At 44.0% G+C, this 14,645-nt stretch overlaps 2 protein-coding genes across 5 annotated transcripts in view; one reads left to right on the forward strand and one right to left on the reverse strand.

Annotated features, from left to right (window-relative positions):
* gtpbp3 (GTP binding protein 3, mitochondrial) overlaps positions 1-2,396 on the reverse strand; it is a 34,255-nt gene extending 31,859 nt beyond the window's left edge. For both annotated transcript variants that reach the window (XR_006021040.1, XM_042056404.1), the window contains exons 1-3: positions 1,389-2,396; positions 1,029-1,285; positions 676-762 (exon numbers count right to left, since the gene is read on the reverse strand). Coding sequence is in view for 1 of the 2 variants with exons in the window: in XM_042056404.1 (XP_041912338.1) it covers positions 676-762; positions 1,029-1,285; positions 1,389-1,426 (382 nt within the window). In the remaining variant the exon portion in view is untranslated. The remainder of the gene's footprint in view (positions 1-675; positions 763-1,028; positions 1,286-1,388) is intronic.
* Positions 2,397-3,676: 1,280 nt separating this feature from the next.
* The window catches only part of ano8b (anoctamin 8b), a 28,460-nt gene continuing 17,491 nt past the window's right edge, over positions 3,677-14,645 (forward strand). Inside the window, exons 1-3 of one of the 3 annotated variants that reach the window (XM_042057104.1) lie at positions 3,677-3,844; positions 4,019-4,269; positions 14,499-14,609. In XM_042057104.1, coding sequence (XP_041913038.1) covers positions 4,110-4,269; positions 14,499-14,609 — 271 coding nt within the window. In that variant the 5' untranslated portion in view covers positions 3,677-3,844; positions 4,019-4,109. Of the gene's footprint in view, positions 4,270-14,498; positions 14,610-14,645 lie in introns of all 3 variants that reach the window. The other 2 variants (XM_042057103.1, XR_006021114.1) reach the window with 2 other exon arrangements.

A 14,645-nucleotide genomic window follows, 5' to 3' on the forward strand; every position in this document is an offset into this window, starting at 1 on the left:
CCGCCAGCATAATAAAATCTAAATTAAAAGACAAAATCTAGGCTATAGGTCCAACCCTATGAGTCTAAGCCTTAGTTAAAAAAAAATTCAGGTGTAGGCTAAGTAATAAGTCAAAGAACCAAATTATGTGTAATATAGAGGTTAACAAAGATACTCTAGTTTGTAATTTCTTTTAAAGTATACATTTGTAAGACAAATGGAGTCATACCACAGGCCCAGGGATGGATTACTTAATGGGCTTACTGGGCCCAAGAGCTCAGGGGTCCCTGAAGCCCAAGCCTCTGTGTGAAGTTGCTTCGTCTCCACCCTTATCTTTTCACAAAACTCACCAGAAGTCATCATTTAAAGGGTCATTTTTAAAAAAATTTAAAATATTCCGTGGGAGAATGCCTCAGGACCCCTCTATCTGGAGGAGGGGTCATAATCCATCCATGCCATGCCTATGTCCATCAAAAGTTTGGAATACCCTAATTGACTGACTTAACTAACGACTTGTTTGTGATTTTTAATAATATTTTTTGCATGGTAGGAAATGTACTGAAATTCTGTTTGGGGGTCCCTCAGACCCCACCACATTTGGTCCCTCCCAATGTTGGTCCCTCCCAATGTTGACATCATGACTACGGCCTTGCTCTGTTGTATAGCCTATAACCCCTCAGTCATGTGATACTTTACCTAGTGCCCCCAGGACTCCGCTGATCACAGCTGGACCCCCATGTATGTGGAACTCTGCACTGTCTTCCCCTGTAAAGCTATGAGGACCTGCAATTAAGAGCAAAAATGTAAATACAGGAACAATTTCCCCATAGGCCTACATAGATTGTTTAAGTTAATGGAGGAATAGGAACATGCATCAGCTGCTTTTTAACAACATATTTTTTTTCTACAGGGACTTGATGCCAGATTTGGCCTAAGACCCAAAGAGTGGTTTCATCCTCCACAAGTTGGCTACATTAGCATCAATTGTTTATCAATCATGATGTAAGTTAGTGAGTCTATTCAACAGACAACAAAGTGGACCAACTCACCAGGGAACCAAAAGACCAGTCCACGGTCAAGTATTTCCTCAGAGTGGGGATGTATGATGTGACGCAGCAGAGCTTTACGTGGGGTCGGAAAACTCTGACTCGGACCAGTCAGACTGCGGAGAGCTAGGGTCGAGGCTGGTCCACTGACCCGGATCACTGCCACTCCACATTTGCCCTGTCCTGAAGACAAGGCAAAGATGGTCTCGCCACTGTCTGGACCGCCGTTGATAGGCCTACATCTTGTGATGGTGCAGTATCTGGTTTAGGTGACATATGGAGAATGATATATGATTGATACAGCTACCCTACCCAAAGTGTTTGACGCCCTCCCTGATCTTACAAATAAAAGACATAACAAACCTTACAATTTTGGCAAGGAAGGTAGATGCCCTCCTCATCTCTCCTATTCCGCCAACGCCGTAGCCTAGCCTATGCTACTTTTTCAAATGAAAATTTAGCAGACACTTTGGATAACTTCACATTGTACTGTAGCCCAATGATAATAGTTACGGCACCATACCATACGAATCATATGCAAAACATCACTCAGGTCGTAGCAGTGTGACACAACCAACCTCCTAAATTACCAACCAAGTGAATAACTTTTTTACAGTCTATGGGTACCGCTCGATACAGTAGCCTAGTACAGATACATTTTCACATGCTGTAAGACAACATTCCAGTATGCCATTACAATGTAGCGCTGACAAGTGCACATGAGGGAATCTGTTCCACCAATTTGTCCACACCGTTTCTTTTTTAAAGGACATAAGTGAACATGCTCCAGCGCTAGATCTTCTGGCGCTTGGCTATGTAATTGGTCAGTGGAATCGAAGTCTGAAAGCACCATCATTGCTTACTGCTCAGGCGTCCTGTCAGTCACTGCACGACCCTCCCATTGAGTACCACTAAATTGTTTCCGTGTTGACGCAATTACTTCTCAGAGTTCCTACACGAATGTTTTCATTATAGGCTAATTTAACATATAACCTTCCCTCTCATAGCAGCAATCTCACTTCTAAGAAAGGTAGTGTTACACCATACGAACGACAGGCCACAAACTATAGAATCCAAGAACTATTTACCCAAACCACAGCAGTATTATGTTGCCGTTCAGTTAAGCTGACAACTTTTCCAGCAATGTTGCTGGCAATGTTCCTTAGTAGGCTATCTATTGTTGTTCAAATATGTTCAATACTTTTTTTCTCTGGAGAACTTCAGACATCAGTAGGCAAATTATCATGATCATCCATCCAGAACATATGACCAGGTCCCTCAACATTGCTCAGTTGACCCATCATCACCTTTCCTCTCACCAATTATCTACTCAGTCTAATTATTCAACATTAAGTAAATGTTGCATGAGATTACATATGCATTAAAGCACCAACAATGGTACTTAAAGTGTCTGTTTAAATGTATGCTAAATAAAACAACAAAAATAGCCAGCTATAAGGCATCTCTCTCAAAATCAAAGAATTATACAACAAATCTGAACATACACACATACATACAACTCTCTCTCTCTCTCTCTCTCTGACACACACACACACACACACACACACAGAGAGAGAGAGAGAGAGAGAGAGAGAGAGAGAGAGAGAGAGAGAGAGAGAGAGAGATGACTGGTGACCTCAGGCTACTGCAGATGCTTCATTAAGGCTTTACAGGCAGGGAGGTAGTGAGTAAGCAGAAATCGGTCTGAGGGACCTCCACTGACACATGCTCCATAGGGGAGGGCAGTTCAGCAGAAGAGGGCCATGGGAACAGAGAGAGAGAGAAAGAGAGAGAGAGAGAGAGAGAGAGAGAGGGTAGGTAGGCTATTCTGCTGAACCTGAAGGGAACACATTGTAGCCCATGAGTTTAATAATTCATACTAGCAGTGAGCCACAAAAGGGCCAGCTGTCTGAGTCAGCTTTCGGAATAAGTTGTTCGCCCCAGTGTTTGAAGTGGCAAGTGTTTGATAGACTGTGACAACACTATCCAAAACTTGAAAATAATGCTGCATCTGGATCTTTTATGGCATGAGTTCATTCGCAATAGCTTTTTGCTTTCTCTTCTATTGAAACTTGATGACAGTACATTCTGTATTGTAACAGCAGTACATTCTGTATTGTAGCAGCAACAAAATCATCTTATAATCTTATAATATGACTTGGGCCACAATATTGTTTACTACATGATTAAATCATAACCTGAGTTCTTGCTTAGAAATATGAACCCCATGTTGCTGCTTATAATGACTCCATTCCCTTCTGTCTCTGACTTCTAGGCCTATAAGTAGAAAAAACTGATTTATTTTAGGATAGCCTGTCCTGTCTGTGCCATGGTGAAATATTTAACCATGTGGATATTTTTTGCAGTGATAAATAAATCATAATGTACTTAATCCTCCTGGACAGTGTGACTGGCTCTCATTATGCCATCCCAGGGTATGCACCTGGTGAAACGTCCTACCTTGCAGCTGCACTAAGGAACTTCTTCGCTTAATGCAGTAAGAAGGTAAGCTTTATTTCGATACGACTGTAGAAAACGCTATGCAAGTGTGCAGATTGCGTTCCCAAATGGAATGCATATTGACCTCAAACACATGTAATAATGTAATGATGTCAAAATTGTGTGAGCAGCCGTACAGCCTAGTGCAGGCTCCGCGTCATTGGTGATGGCAACATAGGCAATATCAGTCGGCTGGTGTGTTTTGCCAGAAATTCACTCATTGGGGGCTTGGCAAAGGGTAACCATGTGGCTGGCGTGTTACTTGCCATTTCCTCATGGAAAGAGAGGAGAAACATGATTTTTTCCTTCTCAACGAATGGGTATGTGTGTATCTGAGCCTGTAGCCTACGTGTATCTCCCCCCTTCCCTTTGTCCCTCCTCCATCTATAGTAAGACTCTCCCGGAACGCAATCAATCTGCTCGCATCCTGCTGCAACCAGGATGAGCCACAACAACCTTCACTTCACTTTCACGTTCATTTAACCCCGGTCCAGGACCCCTCGGCCGCGATCCATGCTACCCTGACAAGTCTAATTTCACTCCTTTTCCTGGACGACTACAGCAGCCACTCCACATTGAGGCAGCATGCCCGAGACGGGAGCGGCAGCAGCAGCTGCCGCTGCAGCCGCATGTAGCAGCTCCACCGACACAGAGATCTCACGGCACAGACACCGGTCGCAGGGAGAAGGGGAAAAGACAGACCAAAGTGCCGCCTCGCAGCCAACATCATCCTCTGGCGTTCTGGGTGAGTCCGTCTTCTCAGCCAGCGTGAGCTGTAATCGAAAAATAGATTAAAAGCGCGAGTGACCAGAACAGGTGGATGTGACGGAGGGACACAATGAGCATCGCGCCGTCTTTTGTCCCCCAGTCTTTAGGATATTTAGAGATGGAAATGCACCAAAAATAAATTATGTCTTGCGCGTCGTTAGTATCTTTCTGGCTCTAAGGTCAAACTGTAAATGTCGCTGTTAAACATTGAAATGACTGCGCTAACTGTTGGTTGTGAAGTATCCCATCCCGAGTGGGCCACTCGTCATGTGTTTGTCCCATTAAATGCCCGTTTTCGAGTTTTTGGGTAGATTAACTTCAGGTTGGCTACCCACCTTGTATCGTTATATTAGGGTAGGCTACGTTCTTCTCACTGTTTCAGTGTGGCAATTACTGTGGTCAGATTTTAACCAGAGAGCATTATATCAAACTTCAAACATAATGTTGAAGAGGCACCGACCTAAGACCGAAGCTATCTTATGTTCCGTCAGTGTGGTCTATTTCTGGAACCGGTGTCGTGGCTAACCGTGTCGATCGGCTAAACAAAACATGGTTTAAAACGGTGCCTCTCGCCATGCGCATAACCCGCTATGGTATTTAATTGACATATAGCCCATGTTGCCTGCTCTGTAAACGGGGCCTGGTTAGGCTGTGTTTTGGAGGAGATACGTTGCGGCGGGTTGTTTTCCTGTGTTGGGGCCCGCATCGAGCACCCCTCAAGATTTGCTTTTACTGCAGAATGATGCAGTGTTGCCAAGCCATGGCAAGTCTGGTGGAAAGGACGCACCGAATAGTGGAGTAGTTCGGCAATAAGATGGGGGTGCATAGGCTCGATATAGCGTGATGTCATTCTGTCTCACTATGTTTGTCATGACAGAGGAAGTTGATGTGTTGATGCCGACGTGATGTCAGCCTGCTGTGAAGCTGTCGGTGCGCTTTTTGTTGCGTCTGAAATACACAATTTATGTTGGGCCTGTTATTTCGCACAGCATTTATACCATCCGTTGAGAAAAAAATATCCGATACATTAAACAAGGATCTGTCAATGGCTCATCAAAGCAGCCAACAATTATTTGATGACTAGATCACTAATAAGAACTATTCCATTTTCGTTTATACACAAGGTTAGTAGGCTATATGTAATCATAATATTTTAGACGTTTATTTAGCCTAAGTGTTGGTTCCTAACGTGAGTTCAGATAGTTAGCATTTCCAAACGTCTGGAGGACATTATATGTATCCTCCTGCATCATAGATGACTGCAGGTTGGGCCACAGTAAGATTATTCTCACTGGAGATATCCTCATACAGTAGTTTCAGATGACAGTGAGCTCAGAATTATTTTGGCACATGTTTGTTGACTGGAAAGCCTTTTGTCCACCTATTGTATTGTATTGAAATGGTAGGTGTGGTGATGAGAAAGCATCTTGTCATTCTCATCAGCATTTTGGTGGTGGCACTATAACTTTGCTCTGTGACATGGATGGAAGATGTGTTCTCCTCTTGGTCCTCTCGTATTCACTTCCTGTGTTGTGCTGAGCCACCCATTAGTTATCTGAGACTGGCTAAGAGGGGGGTTGGAGGTGACCTTGCTTCTAACAGTTAGATAGATGTCTGACTGTAATATACAGCCAGCACTGTTCACTGGAGACCTACCCCTGCTCTGTGTAATTCATTCCATTGTTCACTAATTGTGAAATGACTGCTGCTTACTGCTGTGTGTCATTCAGCCTGTGATGAATTTGTTTTTTTCCTCACCCATAGTCTTATTGACTCCATCCATCACTAGACCCATGACAAGAGAAATGAATCGCAAATGCGATGCAATTATGTCATAACCTAGTTTCTTCCTGGTCAAAATTCTTGATTTATGCAGAGGTATAACTGTGGGGTATCTTAAACTACACCAATGGAGGCATCGCTAAGCTGTGAATAGTTGTGATGAAAAAGAGTTTGTGATTTGGTCATTTGCCTATATCTAATCAATAAAAATGAATTATATTAACTGTGGATATAGACACATATATCCCAGATGTGTCACACTTGGCATTTGTTTTAGGCTTTTGAAAGATGTGAATGAAATGCTCTACTCTGAGTGTACCTGGTCTCTTTATAATAAATTCTCATTCATCAGAAACTTTAGCTTGTGAATGTGCCATGCACTCCAAAAACGTCAGTTTTCATGTTGAAGTTGGCAAAAAAAATAACAATACTCAACAGAGCAGCGTTGAAGTTTCACTCTCTCTGACCAGTTTTGCATCTTCGCTCCATGCTTTTGCTCCAAGGCCGGTTCCACAACAGTGTAATAATTGTGCAGTGTGGCGAGAGAGCCTGACAAATAGCCTCTCAAGCGACTGCAGCACTGCCTCACATCCTCAAACGCATGTGCTGTGGCTTCTATTCTCCCTGTTTGAATATCTGTCATCAAGTGGTGTGGGGGCACACAGCAGCTCTGCGAAGGCGCTGCCAGCCAGGATCATGCTTAATCTCTTAATCTGAGATGAAGGTTGTGTCATAGTTTAGATTAGGAAACATTTAGTTTTATCGCACAGTGGCGGGTCAGAGCAGCTCTCAGTCTATCAGTCATATGTGTGAATAGCCTCTGTCTGTAAGAACGATGAGTTTCTAATCTGATTATTTTGCCTTCTGTCGTGGAAGAGCCGATCTTAGTAAACAGCTATTTTGCTGTTCATGCTTTGTCATGCTTTATAACTCATGATTTTGCAACAGAGGGCAGAAATGGCAAGTCAGTGCTAGGAAAGCAAAAGTGTGACCTCCATACATAGGCTCTAGGTCACATATATTCACGACATGCATTGCCACCTCGTCTACATCTCTGGACAAACTTCCCTGAGCCCAGGCAACAGCTCCCCATCCACCTCTCCCCCAGCACATATCCGGTTCCGACTTCTCTGAATTGCACATGGGCTTCCTCCACTTCGTTGTAACATTCCATAATATTTCAAGCCGTATTGATTCGGCTCCTCCTCATGCCTTCGTGGCTGCGGCTATATTAAGAGCAATAATAGAAGCTGAAATCAGCAGGGGGTTTGCAACTGACTGGTGTCACAGTTCCATTATGCCCCAGCAGCATTAACATCATATCTCATTACTCATATCATTGATCTGGGGATATGAGACTGTGTGAGTGTGTGAATGTGTCTGTGTCTGTGTGCGGGACACACTGACTTGAGGTGTCTCAGCAGGTAGTGCACAGGGAACAGCAGAGGAGGGAAGTTTAAGCAGGTAATGGGATTTTCCCCAGGGAGTGGGAATCTCTGGTGTTATATATATATATATATATATATTTAAGGGGGCGGGGCATCTTTAAATTTTGCTGAGATCCTTTGATGTTGCTCTATATCGGTCAGTGTCTAGAGGAACATCTGGAGGGGCGATAAGAGCCCATCTCACCATTAGCGCATCAAATCAGCCATATAATCATGTGATCCTAGTTCCACTAGATAAGGACTCTTGTTTGCTTTCTTGTGTTTGGTTGTATAGGTCGTTCAAGCTTAGCCCTGGTATGCACTAGGACTAGGTAACCTACCATTTAGACTGTGACCAGACAGTGTTCAGCCATCAATAGTCATTAGAAAGAATGTCCTCTTGAGAATGCTTTTTTGTTGGTTCACTTTTTTGCACTGAAAGCAACTCTCCCTTAAGCCCCATTGAGGTTTGTGAGGAGAGATGGATGGAAAGGATGCATAATTTATGTTGTATTATAATGTCACATTTGCTTATATAGAAAACCTCTGGCCCACAAACACAGTTATTAGTTTGCTGTGGACAACCTTTCCAGATTGTGGCTATTAACAGGTTCCATTTCAATTAATATTTAATTCAGGCTAATTACTATGATCTTGGCAGCCTCCACCTCTCAGTTTGTTTTTCACATATTCACATGAACGTTGTCTTCGAGGGGCAGATGGGTCATTTTGAAATCCAATGACTACAGCTATTATTTTGGGCATAGTTGGGCCAATTCTGAGCTTTCCTTGCTGGCTACATAAACACTGATTAGCTTTGATGAGCCCCATTTAAGAGAGTTTGCGATCTCAGGCTCAGCTTTTGCTGAACAGACACTGAACAGACGACTGCCACCACATTGTAAATTGAAGGATTTGGCAGCAAACTGACAGATTAAATCCCAACCTCAGTAATCAGCTATAGATGGGTCATCTGTCACTCTCTGTATAGTGTCGCTCGTGTGTTGCTGAGAAACATTCCTATACTATTCATCATCTATACAAGCATCCTCTAGTTGTCTCTACATTTACATCCTCCATATATAGGAGGATGATCTGTTGTTTCTGTGTGTAAGTGTGTGTGTGTGTGTGTGTGTGTGTGTGTGTGTGTGTGTGTGTGTGTGTGTGGGTGCGTGTGTGCATGCATGTGTATGTATGCGTGCGTACTCCTGGTATTCAACACTTAATCAGCACTTACAAAAGTCTTTTGAACTGTGTGTTCATTCACTTATTCTTAATTTTCCACTCACACTCACAATGCCCAGCTCAGACATTTAGATAACCAGCCATGGCATATCAGAGGACTGCCTATCCCTAACAGTGGCCTTTCATTACTCCTCTTGTTTAATTTAACCTAGTATCCTATAGAGGTAGCCATCACATGTGTCATATACATCATTGGTGCCTTTTTTTTCAACATTTTTAGCAAATGAAACTCCAAGAAGACGCCATTTTTTAATGTCCTGTACCTTTTAGACATGGCTGCTCAGATGTTTACATGAAGCTGCAGTGACCCCCGCTTGTGCTGATGTAATTAACCCAACTGGGCCATCGTGGGAGCAGAGAGAGGGCTGCTGAAGAGAGGGACTAGTGCCAGCCCGCGTGCACAGGAGCTGGGGAAGCAGGCTTTTCAGCAGGCTCCCTCTGCCCTCTGTTCTCGGAAAGTGCTGTGCAGGCATTCCAGAGCGCCCAGGCAGCACAGAGAGGAGAGAGAGAGAGAGAGATGAGGAGGAGGAGGACGACGAGGAGGACGAGGAGGCCCATTGACATAAAACCCTGAATCTATATGTTCCCTCGCTGTTCAGTTTCCCAGGTTGGTTGTGGACTGCAGTGGCCAAAACACACAATGATATATGCAGGTAGCCAAAAGAGCTATCTACTGTAGGAGAAAGAGCGAAAAAGCAACAGCGAGGGAGACTGCCCGGTTGAAAACAGAGAAGCCCTAAATGTCTTTCTCTGTGTGCTGAGGCTAACAAAGACTGTTTGTGGTGGACACTGGCACAGTGAAAGAAACAGAGACGGAGAGAGAGAGAGAGAGAGAGAGAGAGAGAGAGAGAGAGAGAGAGAAATGCTGTGTGTACTGTATGTGTGTGTTTGTGTGTGTGTGTGTTTGTGTGTGTGTGTGTGTGTGTGTGTGTGTGTGTGTGTGTGTGTGTGTGTGTGTGTGTGTGAAAGAGAGTGAGAGATAAATAGAACATAGAGAGAGAGAGTGAGCAAGAGTGGACGAGAATGAAAGCAGGAGTGAGTAGAGGTGAAAAAGAGAGAAGGGGGTGGGGTAAATCAGGGGGAGAGAGAGCAGTGCTTGCCAACGCCAGTGAGAGTGGTTTTTCAGATCCGTGAACAGGTCTGTGTACCCGCTGGCCCAAGGAGGCGCTGTGCACGGAGTTGCGGGGCCGGGCAGTGTGATGGGGGCCTGAACTGTCCCTGGAAGGGAGAGTTTTCAGCTGTAGCCATCGTGATGAGAAGTGAAGAGAGAATGGTAACTTTGAAAGGCTGGAACAGCTAGGCACAAAAGAAAACACACACACACACACACACACACACACGCACACACACACAGACACACACACACACACACACACACACGCACACACACACAGACACACACACACACACACACACACACACACACACACAAAAGTGACTTGGAGCGAAAAAGCAAAACTGCGGGTTTTTAAAAAATCACTCTCAATCACAGTGTGTGGGCATCTGTTTCACAAAGCGAATGTGTTATCCAGTAAGAAAGCTTTGAGAAATTATCTCCAGTCTGACAGTCTTTAGTATCAGAGTGGCTCTGCATGTGGATTGTGTCAGGCCGGGCTCTTTGATCAGCATTTTGCTCACTGAAATGAATGTGGCAAAAAAATGAGGTCAAGCAAAATAAGATTACACAGGCCCTAAAATGGATGTTGTGAACGAGCGGTAATTTGGGTCAACAGGTGAACTTTTTTTTTACTAAAATGCTTACGACTCCTGTCAATCATTTCACTTACAATACTACTGAATGATGACTTTAAGCACAGTGGTTTGCTCAGTCTGCATATCTTTATACGTGTAACCATAAATACATGCTCAAGAACCTGCTGACACCTTTTAGTGCATATGCCTACACTACAGTAGGCTAAATGAAAGAACTGCCAAGCTTTTCCTGTGAAGAATGATTTTCAAACAGTGCTTGCTGTCTCTCTGGAGAGTGGGTGCATTGTAAGCCGATGCAGACAGTGAGTGAGTGAGTTTACTAGACCGGGAGCGTTGTTGTGTCAGGTGTTTGTAGCTCGAAGCTATGGGTCACATGCACAGAAATGCTCTATAACCATATGTCTTTCAGTTGTGCTGTGGTCAACAGTTCAGATCCCATTGGAAGATGTAATAGACTGTGCATTCCCCATAACAGTTCTTCTATTCTTGCCTTGTGCTGGTCGGCGGTTGGCTGTTGTCCCTATGAGATGGTGAACCTACTCTTTCTCTTCAGAATTGCCAGATATCTCGGCAAGACAGTACATAGGTGTCATCATTTTGTCACATTCACATGATATTTTAGGTAATTGTTTTCTAATTTAAACAAAAATCCTTGCATATAGAATCTTTAAACATGCCAAGACCTGAATATTGATTGATTGTGTTATTAATATTGATTATGCACATGTGATGCAAAATATAAAAACATTGGGTGATGATATGTACATGCAAAATATAAAAATACTGTGTGATGATATGTGCATGCAAAGTCAACATGAGTTGGATATTTCCTGTGTTGAGCGGTCGCCCAGACATCTCCCTTGTGTTGTGTGTGTTTGGCCTGTGGGTGTGCGTCCTCTCTCCGCTCCACTGCTGTGGCTATTGGAGCACAGAGGGCTTCTCCGGGCCCCCCATGTGTCCACAGCTGAGCTCCGGTCAGGTGCACACACTCCACCGACTGGTTTGATTCTCTGGAAACAGCATCCTGTTGAACCAGGAGCTGTGTTGGCATGGTGACTGGGTACACCTGTCGCTGTCTCTTTGTTTGGACAAACAGGTGACATCTGGTTGCAGAGTGAATGAGGTGTCCCCAGGGTCTGACGTGCCTTTGTTAGAAGAACTAGTCCTGCTTTTTAATTAAATATACATCCCTCAAGCATACAGTAAACAAATTGGTTAGGTGTATTGCTTTTGGAGCATCACCATGTATTTATGATTGAATAATTCAAGTGGAATGTATTAATAACAATGGTAATATGTGATGGGTATGTATGTCTGTAACTGGACGCCATGGACAAGTCAACGAAGCGTCCAAGCAAACCTTTTTTCAAACCTGATATCTGAACAGAGGAAATGTACATGAGCTGCTAACAAACATGATCTATGCGTGTACAAATGCAAATCCACGCATAGATTAATAAACATCATGACAACAGAGGTTTTGTTCTAGGAAATAAACAAACAAATTCTGTCCTAAAAGGATGCGGTGGTTTGAATGGAGAGAGAACTGCACTGGCTGGTTGGATGACTGTGTTATGTGTTATGGAGGCACTGCCTCTGACCTTGGTGGGTCTCATGCTGTGATGAGCTGTGATAGGGGGTGCTGTGGGGCCTCCTTGCCCAATCAGATCACTGAAATGTGAATGTAAATGTCACAGATGTGTGTGAATGTGAGTGTGTGTCGGCCGTCTATATTTGCGTATCATTATATGACCAACCAAGCAAAAGATTCTTCACTGGTAGGGCATGTGAGAACATTGAAACACAGATGTACACGCGCGTGCACACACACACACACACACACACACACACACACACACACACACACACACACACACACACACACACACATTTTACAAGGACTGGAGGACCATTAGTGAGCCTGATGTTGACTTAAACCAACTACGCTATTGGTTTGCCCACATTTTCATGTATCCAAGATGGTAGATTATCTGCCTTCTCTGAGAGGCAGAGTATCCATGGCGAACGTTTCTGGAAAGTTCGCACTTTCTGAGCCATGGATGATCATCTCTAAGGACCCACGCCTCGTGGAACAGCCCAACTGTTTTGGAGCCAGCTTCGCCACATTCTCTCTCTCTTCTCTTTCACCATTCATGTGTGTGTGTGTATATAAGTAAGTAAGTATAAGTATATATACTCTTTTGATCCTGTGAGGGAAATTTGGTCTCTGCATTTATCCCAATACGTGAATTAGTGAAACACAATCAGCACATAGTGAACACACAGTGAGGTGAAGCACACACTAATCCTGGCGCAGTGGCTGCCTGCTACAACACACTCGGGGAGCAGTGAGGGGTTAGGTGCCTTGCTCAAGGGCACTTTAGCCGCTCCTACTGGTCGGGGTTCGAACCGGCAACCCTCCGGTTACACGTCCAAAGCGCTAACCAGTAGGACACGGTTGCCCACAAAATGCATTGGATGAAGTACACTTGGTCTATGGAAGCACATACCAAAAAGCTATAGGCTACTGGTTAGTAGTGGTTGAATGGTTGATAAGAAATGTGATTATGGAATGGTTTTATAGGTAAAGTAAGCCTAGGTTTGAGTGGTTGAGCCACCAGGTTCATTGTAAGATATGTTATTGTACCTTTATAGCTTGACGTAGCCATACTCTTACGTAGCCATTCTATTCAGAATTGGAGTCTGGAACCGAAGCATTTGGACGTGATTATGGGGCATGTTTTCCAACCGATACAGGTGAAAAAACGTCTCTGCACACAATTGGATAGACCTAACCATTCAGAGCAACGAAATAGCCTACCGTGAATCCTGCAAAGAACAGTCAGAACATCCTTCTTCTCGACAAATCCCTTATAAGTTATTGCGGCGCCAATATCTTGTATAACAGACATGATCGCGATAAAAATGTGTAGCTTCTCTAGTGACAAGCATTTTGTTGTTAACAAATTCAACCGAAGCACGCTCAGGTCACGTGAATGAATAGGAACCGTTGCTCATCTCTCCATCATTGTATAAAGCCTGCCCAGACAATTTGATTGGTCCGCACAATTCTGAAGTTTTCATACGGGCTTGTCAATGGAGCAAGTCCAGACCGAATTTCCCAAGCTCAAATTTTGTGGGCAGGGTTAAATTCGTGCTGGCTTCCAGGCTAGTACCTTTACAATAGTAGATTTTGTTTTTTAGACTACATCATTTATGGTATGCAGGTTTTATTTATTTCAGATTCATTGTCATCGGTGAATGTATATAACCACAGGATTGTAGCTGGTCAAGCAAAGGCTAGGTATTTGCCAGTGACTTGATCACTGGAGATGCATTGTCTCTTGGATTTGCTTTTCCCTTCCCCTAACTTGAACTTGGCAAACAACTCTGTTAACGCCATTGCCTGAAGGCAGTGTTGTTCTTTGTTGTATTTGACAACTGCTTTGACACAAGGGTCTCAGAATTGTTAGTAGAATCATCACTTTCTTCCATACTGTTTTCTCCCTGTGCCCAGAATACTCACATTTGTTTTTGTTATTTTAGACAATCAGCAGTCTTCTGGTATCCTTTATTTCATGCATAGGTTATTAACCATTAGAACTGGCTGCCCAATACAAACGGACAGTCTGTATGCTTCCAAGGAGCTGGAAGGGTGAGTGGTCACAGTGGATCCCTACCATAATATTGACATGGAGTATTGCCAGAGGGAGGCACCCAGGGGCTGACTGCATACTGGGGCCTCTCCGGTTGCACTGCAACGAATGACTGTTAAATTTGGCAGGTTGAACAAGAGGCATGGCATGTGAAGATGTGTGTGTGTGTGTGTATGTGTGTTGTGTCTAAGCGAGAGTGACCGTGGTGACGAGTGTTCTATGTCAATTTCTTTGCTGAACCATGCCAAGGTGACTGAGTCTATCTCACTTGACTCTCCACTCAACTCAACCCCTCCCTCCCACACACACACTTTCTATTCATATCTTGCGTTCTCTCTCTCTCTCACTCTCTCTCTCTCTCTCTCTCTCTCTCTCTCTCTCAGACAAACTGTTTGGAAAGAGACTCCTGCAGGCAGGGCGGCACATCATGTCCCATAAGTCCTGGATGAAGACGGTGCCCACAGAGAACTGTGATGTCCTCATGACTTTCGCAGGTGCCGTACTAGCCGATACTGCCAAGGGCCTCGTCT

The sequence above is a fragment of the Alosa sapidissima genome, chromosome 12, assembly GCF_018492685.1.
Source record: "Alosa sapidissima isolate fAloSap1 chromosome 12, fAloSap1.pri, whole genome shotgun sequence".
NCBI lineage: Eukaryota > Metazoa > Chordata > Actinopteri > Clupeiformes > Clupeidae > Alosa > Alosa sapidissima.